Source organism: Papaver somniferum, chromosome 7 (genome assembly GCF_003573695.1).
Source record: "Papaver somniferum cultivar HN1 chromosome 7, ASM357369v1, whole genome shotgun sequence".
Lineage (NCBI taxonomy): Eukaryota > Viridiplantae > Streptophyta > Magnoliopsida > Ranunculales > Papaveraceae > Papaver > Papaver somniferum.
The window spans coordinates 235,280,228-235,297,728 of NC_039364.1; the positions used below are offsets into that span (position 1 = coordinate 235,280,228).

Below are 17,501 nucleotides of genomic sequence, written 5' to 3' on the forward strand. Positions count from 1 at the left end.
TACAAACAACAATATAAAATTTAGTGTTTTTATGAAAAATTCGATAGTAACTTTTAAAATTTAATACATAGCTATTATGCAAAGCACCATAAACGATACATAATACATGGGGAAATTAGTGCAAAATGCAAACCATCACAAAAGATACATAGCATATGGGATAAATTGATGCAAACCACCACAAAAAATGCATAAAAAATTGTGGAAATTTATGTAAACCAGGTCGTGGAAATAATTAACCTATCCATCATGAAACCATCTAACACAAACCCTCCTCCATCCATCTGGAATGGTGGTTTCGTGGATATCTAGTCTCTCCTTCGGTGGATATTATAATAAGATTCGTTATCATCATGATCACTTTGTATTGGTACTTATTAGCTTCTCTAAGAAAAGCAAAAGAAAGGAGATGACTGAAATTTTAAAGAAGAACAAGGAACTCAAAAGAAAATGAAAAACCCTGACTGCAACACTTTGGACCACAAACTTTTGGGGTTCGATAAAACAAATAGTCACATATGAACCACGGAATAAGGGATTCATGCATTGTTCATGAACATATTCAATGGAGAATCATTAGTACTTGAATGACGCTCTTTTTATGCCAACTTGTTTAATAATTTTCTCAATTCCAAAAGATTTCCAAGTTTATGTATATTCACCCCTTTTTGGTCACAATTTTCTACACTGATTTATGGAATCTTGAAAAATCATATGCTCTTTTACTCTAGTTTAGATTCCACCAATCTATTGTATGGAAATAGGAATTCATTTAAGCCAACCTAGTTTTTTTTTTGGGACTACTCAAAAATGGCGGGGATTACTTTGTGACAGGAATATCTACCATGTACTTATAAGGGTGTCCTAAATTATGGAAATGACTAACCTACCCTTCATCTATATATATATATATATATAACCACCTCCTCCCATCACCATCACCTATATATATATATATATAATCACCTCTTTCCATCACCACCGCCGCTCACCACCACCTACCACCACCGTCCACCACCACCACCGACCACCTCAAATCACCACCATCGCCACCTATATATATATAACTTAATTTACATCACTAACAAAACAAAATCAAAATCAAAATTATAACAAACTCATTACTTTTCATTCGTTTTCCGTTGAAAAAAAAGAGAAGTAATCATCAAAATGAGTTGAAAATGGAAGTTACAGAGAAAAGTTCGGCTAAGAATTATGTGAAACAGTTTGTCGAACTAGCCGAAATCAGCTTTAATGGAGTTTTTTCTTTCAAAGAAAAGTTCGGTTTTTGTTCGGTTACGTCGCAACTTTTTTTTCCTTTTACTCCTAGTTCGGTTACGTCGCAATTTTTTTCACCTAACCGAACTTTTCTCTGAAAACATATATATTGAGTTCGGTTTCGTCGATTTTTTTCCCCAGCCGAACATGTGGTTCGGTTACGTCGCAGCTTTTTTTTCCTAGCCGAACTTTTTTCTGAAAGCAGAAACTCCATTAAAGCTGAGTTCGGCTACCTGTGTTTCAGAACTATTAACCGAACTACACTTGCAGATGAGTTCGGCTACCTGTTCTTCAGATGTCCTTGCCGAACTCTATTTCCATGGTCGAAATCAGTTTATAATTTTTTCATTTTTTCGAAAGATTTTGTCAATCAAGCAACATTAACTAAATTTGAAGTATACCTAAGTACCCAAAACCCTCATTTCGAAATCCACCATCTTTAAAAAATAAGGGGGGTGACTCATTATTACTAACATCCACCCCAAAAAATGGAGAGTAGTTCCCCACCATTTTTGATTAGTCCCCAAAAAAACGGTTCCAAATTAATTGCCTTAAGATATTATTGGGCAGCCGACCGGAGGGCCCGAAGGTCCCGTAGGGAAGAATCCCTTTTATGATCATTTTTTTTATAAATTGAAACCTAACAAAATGTTCAATTTGATAAAAAGATTGGAAGTGAATTTGGTGAATCTTTGGAACATGAAAAACCTAAAATGTCCCTCATTTTAGTTTAATTATTATAACTCTTTATACATCTTATTTTTTCAGGGGTATAATTGGCAATCAAACTTTAATATAACATATATCTAAAAATTCGTGTCTTAAAATTTTACAAATTTTTTACCATTGGAAAGGATTTTAAAAAATCTACACAACGAGTACAAACACTAATATAAAATTTAATACATAGTTATTATGCAAAGTACCACAAACGATGTATAATACACGGGGAAATTGGTGCAAATGAAAACCATCACAAAGGATACATAGCACATGGGGTAAATTGATACAAACCACCACAAAATATGCATAAAAAATGGGAAAATTTATGTAAACTACCATAAATTGAATGCATATCAATTTTAACCTTATAACACTATTACACATAACGGTGTTTCGATTTCTTTTCGGTCGGCCCTCCCCACCGTGACAACGGTGATCTAGTTATTTTTCCTTGTATTTGTAAATGTTTACGGGAAATCAGATAGATTCTTGGTTACACAAATATTTTCTTGGTTAGGCAAACCTATTAGTATAAAAAAAACGGTCTTTCCTTATTTATCCTTTTATCAAGTGTTTTAGATTAATTGCCCTACTTTTGACCGTGACAATTTAGTTTCTTTGTCTTCCCATCTCAAAACTTATCATTATCTCCAGTTTCTTCATCCAGTAAAATCTGTAAAAAATCCTATTGTTATATCAAATGATTTCAAGATTAAGACGACTTCTTACTTTTTTTTTTTTTTTGAGAAACAGACGTTTCATACAAAACTAACCCAAAGAGTTAACATTGCAAGGGTTCTCAGTGGAACAATCCAGAGATTTAGGAACATAAACACATGCAATTACATTGGCTTGTTCTTTTAAAAGAGATTGGCTGATCACTTGTGGCACATGAACCCAAGTCTGTTGAGAAAAAAACCAGAAGATCTAACCTCTTTTATGAGAAGATCAGCAGAACTGTTGCCTGATCTACGAATGAAAGTATATCATTGAAAATTTGTAACTTCAGCCACCATCCTTTTTACTACATCAGGTAATCTTTGTACCTGCCAAGAGATGGGAGTACTCATTCCGTTCAAATAGTCCATTATATTTTTGCAATACCCTTCAAAAGAGAAATTTGTTAACGCTTTCTCCCTCGCCCATTTTGTGGCTTCAAAAGCAGCTAGTGCTTCAGCTTCTTCAGGAGACGAAACCCGACGGGTCCCTCCTCTTGCTCCTTGGTACCCTTGTGCATTACGAATAACAATCCTGTAACCTGCATTTGTATCACCTAAGGGACTAGTCCACTGTCTATTAGGTAAAGGCAACGTCGAACCTAGAATAATCACAGTGGCACTATCCTGATCAACATTCCTATAAGGAGTCCAAAACTGTATAAACCTCTGGATGTGTATGGACAAATTAATACTAGTACTAGTATTGTTAGAGAACATCCTGTCGCACCTCTTTTTCCGTATATACCAAACTTTAGTTGCAGCTACTTCTAAAGACAATGAAGTCGAATCATCCCTAGTCCAGTCATTATAATGATCTAAAAAAGAGTCACTACTTTGCACATTAGAAACATTAGGCCCCCGAGGCAAGGCCCAAACCGACTTAGCATAAGGACAATCAAAGAAAACATGAGTCAAAGACTCCACAGCAAAACCACAGAAAGGACAAGAAGTATCAAACCCCCTTTCCCTCATTCTAGAGGACAATATTTGCCTTGTAGGTAAGGCGTTGTTCAAGCATTTCCAAAGAAAAAGTTTAATCCTTTGAGAAACATTAAGGCTCCAGATTTTCATCCAAATTCTTTTTCCTGTAGACAGTGTTTGCATTAGCATTTCTAGGTTCCAACAATTTAGCATAAAGACTTTTAAGAGTAAAAATCCCATTTCTTTGAGAAACATTAAGATATTCCTGTAATCCAAATTCCCGTCTGGCGTGGGGCAAGAGGTGATGCCTCCTCCTGATGAAGCCTGCAATATTGAAATTGAACTGTCAAAGTTAGGAAGGCACCGGAACTCGTCATATTTATAAAAGCTGAGATGATATCTAAGCTCATAGGCACATGCTAACTCATAGACACATAGAGTCAGACCATCAGCTGAAAAAATACCATGGAGAACATCAGCTTAAACTGCTATATGCAACAGTTTTTTAAAACATTACACACAAAGAACAGTTCCCTCTGAGATCCTGATCTATCCTGGTGATAAAAAAGAACAGTTCCCTCTGATACGCCACAATTGGTAACAAACAAGAAATCTTATTTGCATCAAATTGAGTGATCAAATGGTGAACTGCAGAACCCAGTACAGGAAAAAAAACCATAGCGGCAAGATCTTTACCTTAACTAGCTCTTGAACGAACGTCGCCTTCAACAATAAAGTGGGCTTGGCATCTCCTACATTCTCACTTTGTATGGAGGAGGTATCTTGAGGATTTTCAGAAAGAGGAGGTGCAAAGAGAAAAAATTCATGGCTGCATGTAGTGACTTCTTTCCTTGGATGACATCGTTGCAAAAAGTTGAAAGATACAAAACGGACCTACGTAGCAACATAACAGAATTTCAAGTTTAAATGTAGCAATGACAATAATATCTAATGGAGAGGGATATGTAAACTTACATGCCTGACGGGCAAACAGATAAACCGCTACCTAACTGGAGAACTCTAATTGAAGACACATTCAGAACACAGAGCTGGAAAGAGACATACGTAAATGTCAGACTTCATCTCAGCATGATAACAAAAAATACAGGGGGAGGAAATCTTACATCTAAGAGGGAATATCACCAGCAAGTTTTGATAAATCTGATTTTATTGAACCCCTTATAATACATATTCCCCTGGAAACCTTTTATCTGACTTTGCATTTGTCATCACTTTCAGAGCATTCTTCTGGCAAATTTGGAGCTCGAAGTAAGAATGGTGTTGATGGACCAATAACAGAAGGATTTATAACCAGATGCTGACTGAGCTCGAAGTAAGCTTGAAAAACCTCATCAACTGATTCTTCTCTGTCAATCCAAGACTCCGGTCTTTGAAAAAAAGAGGTACCTTGAAATGTGAACCACCGAGTATAAGGTGAAGTTAGGTGTCGATGACCAGGGAACAAATGTTTCTCTTAACACTGAGTCTTTACTACTACTGCAATGTTGTTACTAACTAAGAAACATGTGGAGCTTATTTTTAATGACTGTATTGTTTCAAATGGATGAAGTACACTTAGTTATGAATTTATTATTATTAGTGATTAGTGAAGCTGCATCAGATTATGCTTATGCTATTGCTGATATGCACAGGTGATCAAGTACATCTCACAGTTCAAGTGGTGATAACAATAAGGTGTGACAACATTCGCCCGAGCCCTAGGATCATAGAACAACTTCGGCATCTAGCATTAGCAGGTACACTGATTGAAAGAGGCAGAAGTGTCAATCTTAAACTGACCGAGAATTGCAGTTACTGTAAATGAAAGAAGCAAGAAGTGCCGACCTGCAACCCACCCAGAACAAAGACAACTTCGATGTTCGGATTTCCTTTATTACTTTTAGACAATGTAAGCCGTGTATCACTACAAAAAAGAAGGCTTCTAGGGACGGCCAGTTTTGAAAAAACCGTCCCTAAAGAAGGATATTTGGGACGGTGATGGCCTGACCGTCCCTAATAGTCATAAAATATTTAAATCAAGCCTAAAATATGTCCGTCCCAAAAAGAAAACATGGCCAAATAGTATTAGTGACGGTGGAACAGGGGACGGTACATAAACCGTCCCTAATACCTCTTGGGACGGTTTTTTGTCCTCTTGGGATGTTTTTTGGCCGTCCCAAGAGGCCTTCTGTTTTGTAGTGTATTCTCACTGCACGTTGTCGGTTCAAGTGGCAGGCACATTTGCGAGTGCAGTCTTTATTAAGATGTTTGTTTGACTGTACAATCTGAACCGAGAACACTGTTTTCTCCCAGTTGGATGTTTAATGTAATTACTGTTATCTCCCAGTTGGACCCAGAACAAAGTCAAGTTTTTCCTCATCACATGTGCTTGCAGCTTTTGGCCGGAATAACAGGAACATTGTGCATGCATTATCACATCAGTTTTCGATACTCGATCGCCGATTCAAACGGCTGACGCATCGCGCGTGCGTGTTATACTAGTTATGATAAATGAAATTCAATAATACCTTACTGGTGTTTGCCACAATCACACTGAGCAGAAGTTGTATTAGACAATTAGTATCCTATCCTATGTTGTAAAAGGCGCTAGGCGAGTCGCCAAGCCTCGCCTTTTATTTAGAAAAAACCAAGCAGCAGTATAATTTGGCGCATGAGCGCCTTTTTTTTTTTTGCCAGGCGCAGTATAAAGTAGAAATACAATTAATATCTAAAACTGAAGATATTATGAGGACCCATTACTCTAAAGAAAAATAAAATGTTGAACTATTCACATTTGTCATTTAATTTTCACAAATTTCCAGTCTGGCTTCTCTTTCTACATGTCATAACCAAAAACTAGCATGCTCAACTGAACCTTTCAAAGGTGTGTGGATCCTCGCGGTGCTTCTCTACAAACCATCTCGTAATTGTTCACCCTTCAACTTTGAAAAGATCCAATTCTGAAGGAGATACGACGTCACAATCGTTGGTGTAAGGTCCTTGAATATCTAACCAAACCCTTAACCTACAACTCTTATTGGAATCAACAATGACAACAAAATCAGAATGAACCAGAGATGGGTGATGCCGGTAAGCCACACAATCTGCATCATACTGTAACCCAGATTTTACTACCCAGTTCTTCTTTCGGAGATGAGAATACACAATGTAGGACTCGGGAAATGCTGTACTCTTTGACTTCAGGTCGGATCCTGGAAGTTGAAGAAGCAGGCACTGAGACAGTACTAGTGTCTTTGCTAGGAAGGATTAGGATATTATTTTGTGTTGAACTCAACCTTTTTGTAATGTGTAGATCCTCATGGTGCTGCTCTGGAATCATCTCTTCAACTTTGTAAAGATCCAATCCTGGAGGAGATACGACATCACAATCCTTGGTGTTAATCCTCAAAACCAATAAGGTTTTAGCTACACTAGCACAACAATGAACCGCATATTTAATATCTGACAATACCCTTAACCTATGACTCTTGTCGAATTCAAGAATGACAACAAATTCAGAATGAACCAGAGATGGGTGATGGCGGTAAGCCACAAAATCTACACCATCTTTTACTACCCAGTCTTTCTTTCGAAGATGAGAATACGCAATGTAGTCTTATTTGTCAGCAAGTAGTATTCTTACTATAAACTAAGACGAAATAGAGACCCCAGTGACCGACTTCCCTTTGCCAATTAATTTCAGTTTTTGATTCCAATAACTAGTAGGTTTATAAAATCCTTAGTACATTGCATATATGATCCCAAGTCACATTCCCTAATCTCTTCTTTTCCCCGTAGATATCGGAAAACAAAACAATAATAAAAAGAGGAACACCAAAAAAAATAAATAAATAATAAAAGGATTTAACAACCACAAAACCTATAGCCGTCTGTATCTTCTTCTTCTACTGAAATACTAGTCTCTCTTTCTAGCTTGCTTCTCCATCCTTGTACCCTTCAGAAGCGATCATTCAGGTGAGAGTTATCGCGATTAGTCTCTCCTTTATTTTTTTGTTAAATAAAAGGTCACATAATATAGAAAATGGTGTTAGTGATTTTATTAAAATTTTATAAAGAAATTTTATAGCTTTGAATGTTCTGATGGGAATAGATTGACCTCAAAGTTTGATTCTGAGATTGTTTGTTTAACCCTAACCTTTTTTTTTTCTTTTTCTTGGTCATATAGAAAAGTCTACCTAGTCATAACATTGTCTAATTTCTACTCCAATTTCTCTTATATCAAATGAATGGGTAAATCAGAAAAAAAAGCATGAAAAAGTGGCTATAATGATTAGTTTTTTAATTTTTGTAAAAACCAAACAAACTTATTTTTTTTAGAAACGGGAAGGAGTAATTATTACGCAATAATACTAAATTATCAATTATGTCATTTTCATATAAATTTTTAATTGCTTGTGTACCCTCGTAAGTGCATTAGTACTTTTCTTCTGCACAAAGTTACAAAAGAGGACCTCTTATTTCCAATGTGCTTTTCATGCAACAATAAGCTTCATTCAACTTTATTTTACTGTGCTTTTTATCAAATGCATAAACTGTTTTGTGGAGTTTGATTGTTTTGGTGTTTGTAGTTTTGAGGGAAATGGCAGGGATTTTTTCGAACGGTAGCGTTTACCGGATAAGACAGTGTGCCCTCGACCTATTATCGATTGTTGATTTGATGGATGAGGAGGTTTCATGGGACGTTATAGGAAGAGATCTCCAGCTTAGATCAACATTCTTATACTGTGATTTCAAACAAATCATTTCTAAAGCAGCAGAGGACGAAAAGCAACCCTTAATTAACCTTGCCAACCGCTTATTATGTTCTACAGAAGAGGTAAAAATGGGTTTGTTTCTAGTTCTAGGCACTAGGTTCATATGGCACTTATATCTTTGTGTGTCCGTTTTCATTTGATTCGTCATATCTTAATAGGCTTAGGCCTTAGAGGACTTCCAACTTACAATGTGTAATGCCTATATGCAGATGAGCTATGCAGTAAAACTAAAAGATAGTGCTTTGATGGAGAGCAGATACTTAGACACAACAAAGGTTTTGGAAGACTTGATGGCTCTCCTTCCTTATCGCGACCCATTCGTCGAGGATGAATCGGACGATTAAGTGAATCCTTTATTAACTGTATATGTTTTACCCCTTCCCTCGTGCCGTCTGTAAATACTAAATACCAGTTTAGGATGATTTCATATGTAAAAAGTTTGGTTTAGGCTTAAATGTTTCAACTCTTGGATAGATTCTAGTATAATACTCCCTCCAGTTTTACTTTTTTAATTTGGTCTAATTTTAAGTAAAAATGAAAAAAAGCTGAAATATCACTTTTCCTAGGACCGAGGTAATAGTATGTATTGTTGCTTGCCGACAGTTAACAACTGTTTACTAAGAGTTCTGAATGAGAAATCTGCTCTCACATATAGTGAGTGCGGACCAACATCCTCTGCCAATGAAGACAAACCCTGTCTATTGTGAGAATGCTCCGTGCCAGGGCGGTGTCTGACATTTCGACGATCTTGTGCCAAAAAGTACATAACGCCCTTTTACGCAAAAAATTTTTTCGCAATTATAGTTATATGTTTTCCAAATAAAATATATTGTATAACACGGAAAATGAAGTAATTTATGTCGCGCAACTTAAGAGCAACATTAAATAGTTAGCAATTTTCCATCAAAAATGAAAAAAAAAAAAAAATTAAATTTTGAGAGGACAAACTAATAGGATGATAATCAAAGAAGCAATTTTACGGCTAACACAAAATTATAAGAAATGAATCATATGAAGTCAAAAGCTTTCAGTAAGATATCAAAAAAAAATGTTAATCAAATTCCAAAATCATTAAATATCCACTAAGATCAATTAATCGATTAAATTGAAATATCAGAAGCAACTATCCAGTAAGATTCAAAGTGAAATCAACAAATAGAAATCAAGTTAATCAACTAACCGCAGTAAGGCAGTAACTCTAATTCTATAACCATCAAAAAAACGCAACTAGTCTTCGAGTGATCATGACTATTAAACTATATAAGACTATAAGATAAGAGATTACATATGAATCGAATGGAATGGATTGCTTCCTCCTACCAAAATGCATATGAGTGGAAATATGGAATTCTTGAATCTTGGCTAGGGTTTATCGTCAAGGGTTTTCTTTTTCTTGAATAGATAGTTTAAGGCAGAAGGAATTACTCAGGAATATAATTATTAAGAAATATTGGGATCATTTTATCAAACATGTGTGATATGGGTGACTAAACCGTAGCAGGCCTCCAAAAATATTAGTATATATCCCACCACTAAACCAAACAACTAGTGAGCACGTGCGTTGCACGTCGGTAAACCTTAGTTTCCACCCACCACTTAAAATATGCGATTCTCGCAATATCAATTCCACCAATTCAGTTATAATTCACCAGCTAAGCCTAAAAGATATATAATATGCAGGTGCAAAAAAATCATTGAGGCGTATCTTCAATAGCACTGAATTTCAGCAATGTCATATTGCAAAACTCATCCAAAAATTAGTCTCATGCTTTCCGACATGGCACTGCAAGCATTTTTAAAAAGAAAAAGCAACGGTAACAAATCTCGTGCACAATATAAAAAACAGATAGATGAAACTAAGGGTGCACAGGAACCGAGCCGGACCGACGGACCGTCCCGGAACCGGTGGTATTGTACCTATTTTTGTACCGAACCGAGGAAGGGGATACATGTACCGGTCCAAAAAATAGGAACCGGCCTCTTGGGGGTACAGGTACACGGTTCTATGCATGTCCCGTCCCGTCCCGTTTGTACCGACTAATACTGATCATTAGATTTAGGGATTTAATCTGATGGTGTATATAGAAAAATTAGCTAGGGACGACGATTGTTCAAAGTTAAATCTGAGAGCAAAAGCAGATCGAAATGAAATAAGGGCTTGTTGATGGTGCGATTCGGAGATGTAGAAGAAGAAGCTGGATCTGTTTCCGCCATGGATGATTCATTTGAATGAATGGAACTTACAGAAAAGAGATAATGGATTGAAGCAGATCGAAATGAAATAAGGGCTTGTTAATGGTGCGATTCGGAGATGTAGAAGAAGAAGCTGGATCTGTTCTGCCATGGATGATTCATTTGAATGAATGGAACTTACAGAAAAGAGATAATGGATTGAAGCAGATCGAAATGAAATAAGGGCTTATTGATGGTGCGATTCGGAGATGTAGAAGAAGAAGCTGGATCTGTTTCTGCCATGAACGATTCATTTGAATGAATGGAACTTACATAAAAGAGATAATGGATTGAAGTCTGTCGATGGGGTTTTAAATTGGACCTGTGAACTCGATAAGAAGGGTTGGTGGTGGATTGACAGGATAATAAGATGGTGGATATGCAACAATATTAAGATGGGTATGGTTTGATTTTGAAATTGATGGTGGTGTTCTTGATGATTTCAAAAGCCAAGGGAAATGGGTTTGTGGTAATGCCGAGATTGAAATCAAATTCAGGGTTTTCAGAGATTCCAGTCGAAGAAATAGGGTTGATAAATAATGGGTTTCGATTGATGAATGTGTTTGATTGATGAAATCGTAGGAAGAAGATTAAATGGATTTGAACATGGGTCTGAGAAGATGATGAAGCTGCTACTGTTGATGTGAAGTACAACAAGAAATTTTGCTCGAGAATCAGCAAGAAAAGTACCGACTAGTACCGGAACCGTTCCTGGTACCGTACTTTTCCCGAATGGTACCGGAACCGAGGACACAGGTACAAGTACCGGTCCAAAATCTGAGAACCGAGGCTAGGGAGGTACAGGTACTCGGCCTCGGCAAGAACCGAGCCGAACCGTACCGTGTGCACTCTTAGATGAAACAGTTTTGATACCGTTTTAATCAACTGAATAACAACTGTTTTGTTGAGGATTAACTTAAAAACGAACAAAAATGTTGTAAGCTTCTCCAGCATTTCCTATGGATTTACAGGAATTAATCATGAAAATGGATTTACTGGATTTTTTTTTTACCATATACAGATCTAGGTAATCACCATACTCAAGTATTTAAACTACTAATAGGGTGTTAGTCCTCAAGAGAGTTGGGGGAGTTGGGTGTAGTTAGGTTTATCCCCGTTAGTCGTGGGGAAATTTGAAGGAGTTTCTCAAAATCCCCGTTAGTCATGGGAGAGTTTAGAAGAGTCTCTCAAACTCTCTCAAACTCCCTGTACTCTCTTACACTCCCTCAAAATTCCCAAGATTCAAAATACATTAAACTCCCCCAACTCACTGGTGGACTAACCCCTGGAAATCAAAACTAATTAGAGCTAAAAACACTTTGAAACCCAAATTCTGAAAACCCCTAGTTTTAATTTCAAGAATTTAAACTACAAAAGTCAAAACTGAAAGTAATTATTAGTACAAATGATTTAGAACCCTTATTACCAAGATAAGTTTTTGATATTGAACACTTACCTGATGACTTAATGAGATTAAACGGAAACTCGATTTGGATGGAGATGAAAATCATCAACTCAATTGTTGTTGCCCAAGAATAAGTTTGGGAAGATGAAACCAATCGAATTTCGATTTGGGGAAGAAGTTGAAATCAATCGAAATTGTTGTTGTTGAATTAATCATAGAAGATATCTGTTGGGAGAGTTGGAGAAGATCCATGAGACCAAAAATAAGGAGAAGAAGAACTGGGGAGATCTAACGATCCAACGGGCGATGTTAAAAAAACGGATTTATTGAAAAGTTCGTGTGGAGCACCAAATTTGTTAGCGTTTTTCAGTTAGGCTTGCTTGCCTTAAAGAGGGGGGAGATATTCCCGCCTTGTGCCGTTGTCCCACCTCAGAACCGGGCCTGCACCTGAGTATGGAAGGGGAGTCATACCATACTTAACGGACGCATTCCAAGCTATCTATGTCAAAGTTCCTTACAGAAGTAGAATTTCACCCTCAGCCACCGATTCTGAAATCCTAGAAGCACTGCACAAACTGATGGGAATGCAGACTAGAGTACTTGTTGTGCACATGACAAAGTCCTTGGAAATACGTGTGTTTCAAAAGGCAAAAATGACTGGGATGATGAGTGAAGGGTATGCATGGATCATTACAGATGGGTTAGCTAACTTTTTGGGCTCGTTCAATTCTTCTGTCATTGATTCGATGCAAGGAGTATTGGGTGTAAGGCCGTATATATGTTCCTAGGTCATTAGAGCTTGTCGAATTTGAAGCTCAATGGAAAAAGTTCTCCCAAGACAACCAGATACCGAAAAGTTGTAGCTGAACATTTTTGGTTTAAGAGCTTATGATACGGTTTGGGCACTAGCAAGTGTGATGGAGAGACTTGAAACAATGAATTTATCAATCCCGTTGGAGCCGCAAGCAGTATCAGGTGTTTCACGGATAGGTCCTATGCTTTTGCAATTAATGCACGAGATAAACTTTGGTGGCCTTAGCGGGGATTTCAATCTCATCCACAGGGAACTGCAATCGGACGCCTTCCAGATACTTAATGTGATTGGAAATGGAGGTAGAGAAATTGGCATTTGGACAGCATCCAATGGTATTTTACGTGACTAGAACTAAAGATTTCTCGAAGCCTGGAGATGACAACCCTTAACCTACAACTCTTATTGGAATCAACAATGACAACAAAATCAAAATGAACCAGAGATGGGTGATGCCGGTACGCCACAAAATCTGCACCATACAGATTTTACTACCCAGTTCTTCTTTCAATGTAGGACTCGGGAAATGCTGTATTCTTTGACTTCATGTATTTCCATACATCATCACTATTAGCTACCAGACACTTATTTTCATCATCCATAACCTTAAGGCATTCAAGAGAATAGCACAAATAAAAAGCTTCCTCAAAGTCTAGCTCATACCATTGTTTATGTTCATATGAATTAGGTCTAGGTATTCCAAAAAAGAACGATTCATGAGTTCAATCACTTCAATTTGTTCATGGTCGACTGGGAGAAGAACAACTGAACCTAGAGTAACCCTTGTGCATCTGGTGATAGTTAAGGACTGTATTATGCATCAATCAAACAAACACATGCAATACTTCACAATGTATAGCTAAACCCATTATTTATGATAGTTAAGGACTGTTTCTGGTGATTCTGCAGAATGTTTGATAGGAATTTAAAATCTACTACCAAGACAAAATTGACATATCAATTTGCTTCAAAGAGACAATCCGTAAAATGGTAATCTAGACATTTTATATATGTGTCAAGGGTAATCTAGATATTTTGTATATGTGTTAGGGTATCCCATAACTATTTTTTGGACATTAGGAATCGAAGTCCCTCTATTGAAATTTGACGCCATGATAATAGCCTTCTAAATAAAAAAACATTAATGGGTTAAAGCCTAAATACATTAAGGGTTAAAAATCTAATTAGTTGGCCTTTATTAAAGGTGACTAATTAAATTTTATTTTATCCTAAAAAGTGGATGAATTTGTTGATGGTAAGACCTGGCATGATTTCAACCCAAGAAATTAGAATTAATCATGATTATTAGTCCAATACATTAATTAATTAATCTGGTAGGAGGAGAGGGATATAGATCGTATATTGGACTAGGTACATTTTTAATGTCTAGATACATAATTCTGATTTCAAATAAAGATGAACCTGAAAAACATTGGGTCCAGGTACATTATCAAAATGAATGCAGACAGGTAATTGACTAGATGCATACCCTCTTCAACCAATAAATATAGGAGGAATTTCAACTAGAAAGGTACACATTTTTAATCCTTTTCTCTCCATAAAAACCTGCTTAAAGCTCTTACTCATTAAGGCATCGGAGTGTGTTTGCGGGAAAATTGCGAGTCATCTAAATGGTTTACAATTCATCCACCGGGTATAAATCTTGGATCATCTAGCGGTTAAAATTATCTGTTTCAATATAAATCTCCAGGAGTGCTATAGGAATATTTTTGCTACAACATAACTCTTTATAAATAAAACCACAATTAGGCAGGGCTCCCACATGAGACGATTAATTAATCTTGGCTGCATTTTGAATAATGTACCACATATGGCCTCCCACATGAGGCGATTAATCTTGGCTCATCCAACGGTGAAGACAACAAGCAGTCGCTGAAACAATAATGTACCCCAACAGAGAAAACAAGGTAACCTTATAATCTCCATTGACAATGGATTCCATAAGAAACGATCCCATAATTATCATCAACACAAAGAATGATTGACCAACTTTGACGAGAATTCTTTTGCCGAATGTGGCCCCACATCACAGTAATTGTTAGGCTCTATGGGAATTGTAGCTGAAAATAAACCAATTCAAGTCCCAGAATGTAGTGTTGTTACTCTCCTTGACACAGCCAAACCAAGTCCGCTAGATGGACTAGAACATGATCTTGACCACGAAGTATACCAAATGCCCAAAAGAAGTCGTCTAAAATTGTCTAGAGTTGGGTAAAGATTTTGCTTTCATGAAATTTTGTCTCTTGTTAAGATCAGCTGTCAAGCATCAAACTCATCATTTTCATACTCACCCTGGATCGCCAAGTACCAACACACTTCTGAAAGATTATGTCAAAACCAAAGCTACCCAGAAAGCTTTACTACTCTTCAGAAATCTATGGAGTAAGAAAAACAAAGCTATTGATAGTTTCTCCCTCTTGTTTGTGCTGAAGTCATGCACTATAAGGTCATCTGCAGGTACAGCAATGGGAGAAGGCAAACAGTTTCATGGACTCATTGTTAACTTGGGATTTCAAAATATAATTTTTCTTCAATCAGCTATGATTAATATGTACTCAGCATATGGGAGTCTTGATGATGCACAGCAAATGTTTGATGAAATTGTGGCCAAAAATGTTGTTTGCTGGACTTCTTTGATTTCGGCATACGTGGATAATGGGAAACCTAGTAAAGCTCTGAAACTATTCAGACAGATGCAGATGGAGACAGTGGAACCAGATCAGGTTACTGTCACTGTGGCGCTATCGGCTTGTGCAGACCTTGGAGCATTAGAAATGGGTGAATGGATACATACTTATGTTCGCCGACAAGGGTTTGATATAGATTTGAGCTTGAATAATGCTCTTATAAATATGTATGCAAAATGTGGGAATGTTAAAATGGCTCGAAGAATTTTCGACAGGATTAAAGTGAAGGATGTCACTACCTGGACGTCGATGATTGTTGGTCATGCAGTACATGGGCAGGCGGTAGAAGCTCTCGAACTTTTCAGGGAGATGACTGCAGCTGATGACAGTAACTCGAAGAAAAGTGTGATTCGTCCGAATGACATCACGTTTGTTGGAGTTCTAATTGCTTGCAGTCGGGGTGGACTGGTTGAACAAGGTTTATATCATTTTCAGAGCATGAGAAATAAGTATAAACTGAAACCCAGAATTTCTCACTGCGGCTGCATTGTTGACCTATTATGCCGCGCTGGGTTTGTGCAGAAAGCTTATGATTTTGTTATTGATATGCCAATAAAGCCAAATGCAGTAATATGGCGTACCTTGTTGGGTGCCTGTAGTCTCCAACACAATACCAAGTTGGCAGAAAATGCTCGACATCGGTTGCTTGAGTTGGAACCTGACTATGCTGGGGATGATGTGACAATATCCAACACCTACGCTGCTGCAGGGATGTGGGATGAGAAGATGACGGCAAGAGATCGGGTCAAGCAACGAAGGATTCCTGGTTGCAGTTCCATAGAGGTTGACTGCGAAGTGCATGAGTTTGTTGTACAAGATAAGAAGCATCCTAAATGTAATGCCATTTACGAAATTCTCGAATGTATGATGAAGAGCATGAAGAATCATGGCTATGGACATGCCTGATACTTGTGCGGTGCAATGTTAAACAACTGCGTAAAAAGAAATTCCATTTGAACTAAAAAAAAAAAGATTGCATTCTACAGTCAGATATTATCTTTTGTCAAAAACCCTTCTCCGGGCAGTAAATTATTCTCAGAGAAATTACATCAGTAGAAAATATCAAAATCGGGACAAAACTACAGGAGCTTCTTCCTCTCAAAGAAGTTCTTCAAATGCCATAGCTGCAAGCCTGCTACTGATAAGCAGACGATCAGTGACAAGAAACCTAACCACGCCATTTTAGAATTGGTTGCTCGATTGATGCCCTGCATTTCTTCCTCCCTGAAATCCGCAATTGGAATAATGCAAAGAAAATTAGGGTCACATAAATGGTTTTTTCAGGATGTAATGAAACAAGTAAAGCAAAACAAAGTAGTTTTTAATTTTCTTGATTGTATACCGCTCACGGAGATAAATCATTTCGTCATGAACGGATCTGACCACGTCTTCCAGCTTCCTCAGCTCCATTTCCATGAACTGTACAGAAAAAGAAAAGGAGACAGATCAGTGCTTTCCGAACTCCATCATATTAGTTTTCTAGAAAACACGAGCATGGCAAAGTTCATTAATAGTTCACTGAACCAAAAACGAGACTCTAAATGTATCAAAACTAGGGCAGGCATTCTTAGCATTCAAAGAACAACCTCAGTTCAGCTGCATCATCATTTGTACAAGGACAAGTATTACGAATAAAAGAACATGTAAGGTAACACTTAGTGACCTTTTCGTAACTGAAACAAGCACAATACAACTTCTGCTTCAAATTGTACAAAACAAAACCACACTCGACACACCCAAGCAATCGACAAATTTTGTATCCCCAAAACTTATCTACAATCTGAATCCAAATGTTTTACAGGAATGAACTATCAAGCAAATCAACCTTCAATTTCCAAGAAACTATCAAGCAAATCAACCATCCAAATACACTAGGATATCATAGACGCCACTAGAGCTTGGGCTTCCACCAAAGAGAAACCGAAACAA

At 37.2% G+C, this 17,501-nt stretch overlaps 2 protein-coding genes across 2 annotated transcripts; both read left to right on the plus strand.

Moving 5' to 3' along the window:
- The first annotated feature begins 8,068 nt into the window (after positions 1-8,068).
- On the plus strand, positions 8,069-8,908 carry LOC113293520 (photosynthetic NDH subunit of lumenal location 3, chloroplastic-like). The gene is made up of 2 exons (XM_026542135.1): positions 8,069-8,478; positions 8,626-8,908. The coding sequence occupies exons 1-2, from the start codon at positions 8,242-8,244 to the stop codon at positions 8,758-8,760; spliced, it is 372 nt and encodes a 123-aa protein (XP_026397920.1). The 5' UTR covers positions 8,069-8,241; the 3' UTR covers positions 8,761-8,908.
- Positions 8,909-14,956: 6,048 nt separating this feature from the next.
- Positions 14,957-16,561, plus strand: LOC113299902 (putative pentatricopeptide repeat-containing protein At1g74400). Its single transcript, XM_026548998.1, has one exon. The coding sequence runs from the start codon at positions 15,114-15,116 to the stop codon at positions 16,476-16,478; it is 1,365 nt and encodes a 454-aa protein (XP_026404783.1). The 5' UTR covers positions 14,957-15,113; the 3' UTR covers positions 16,479-16,561.
- Positions 16,562-17,501: the final 940 nt, after the last annotated feature.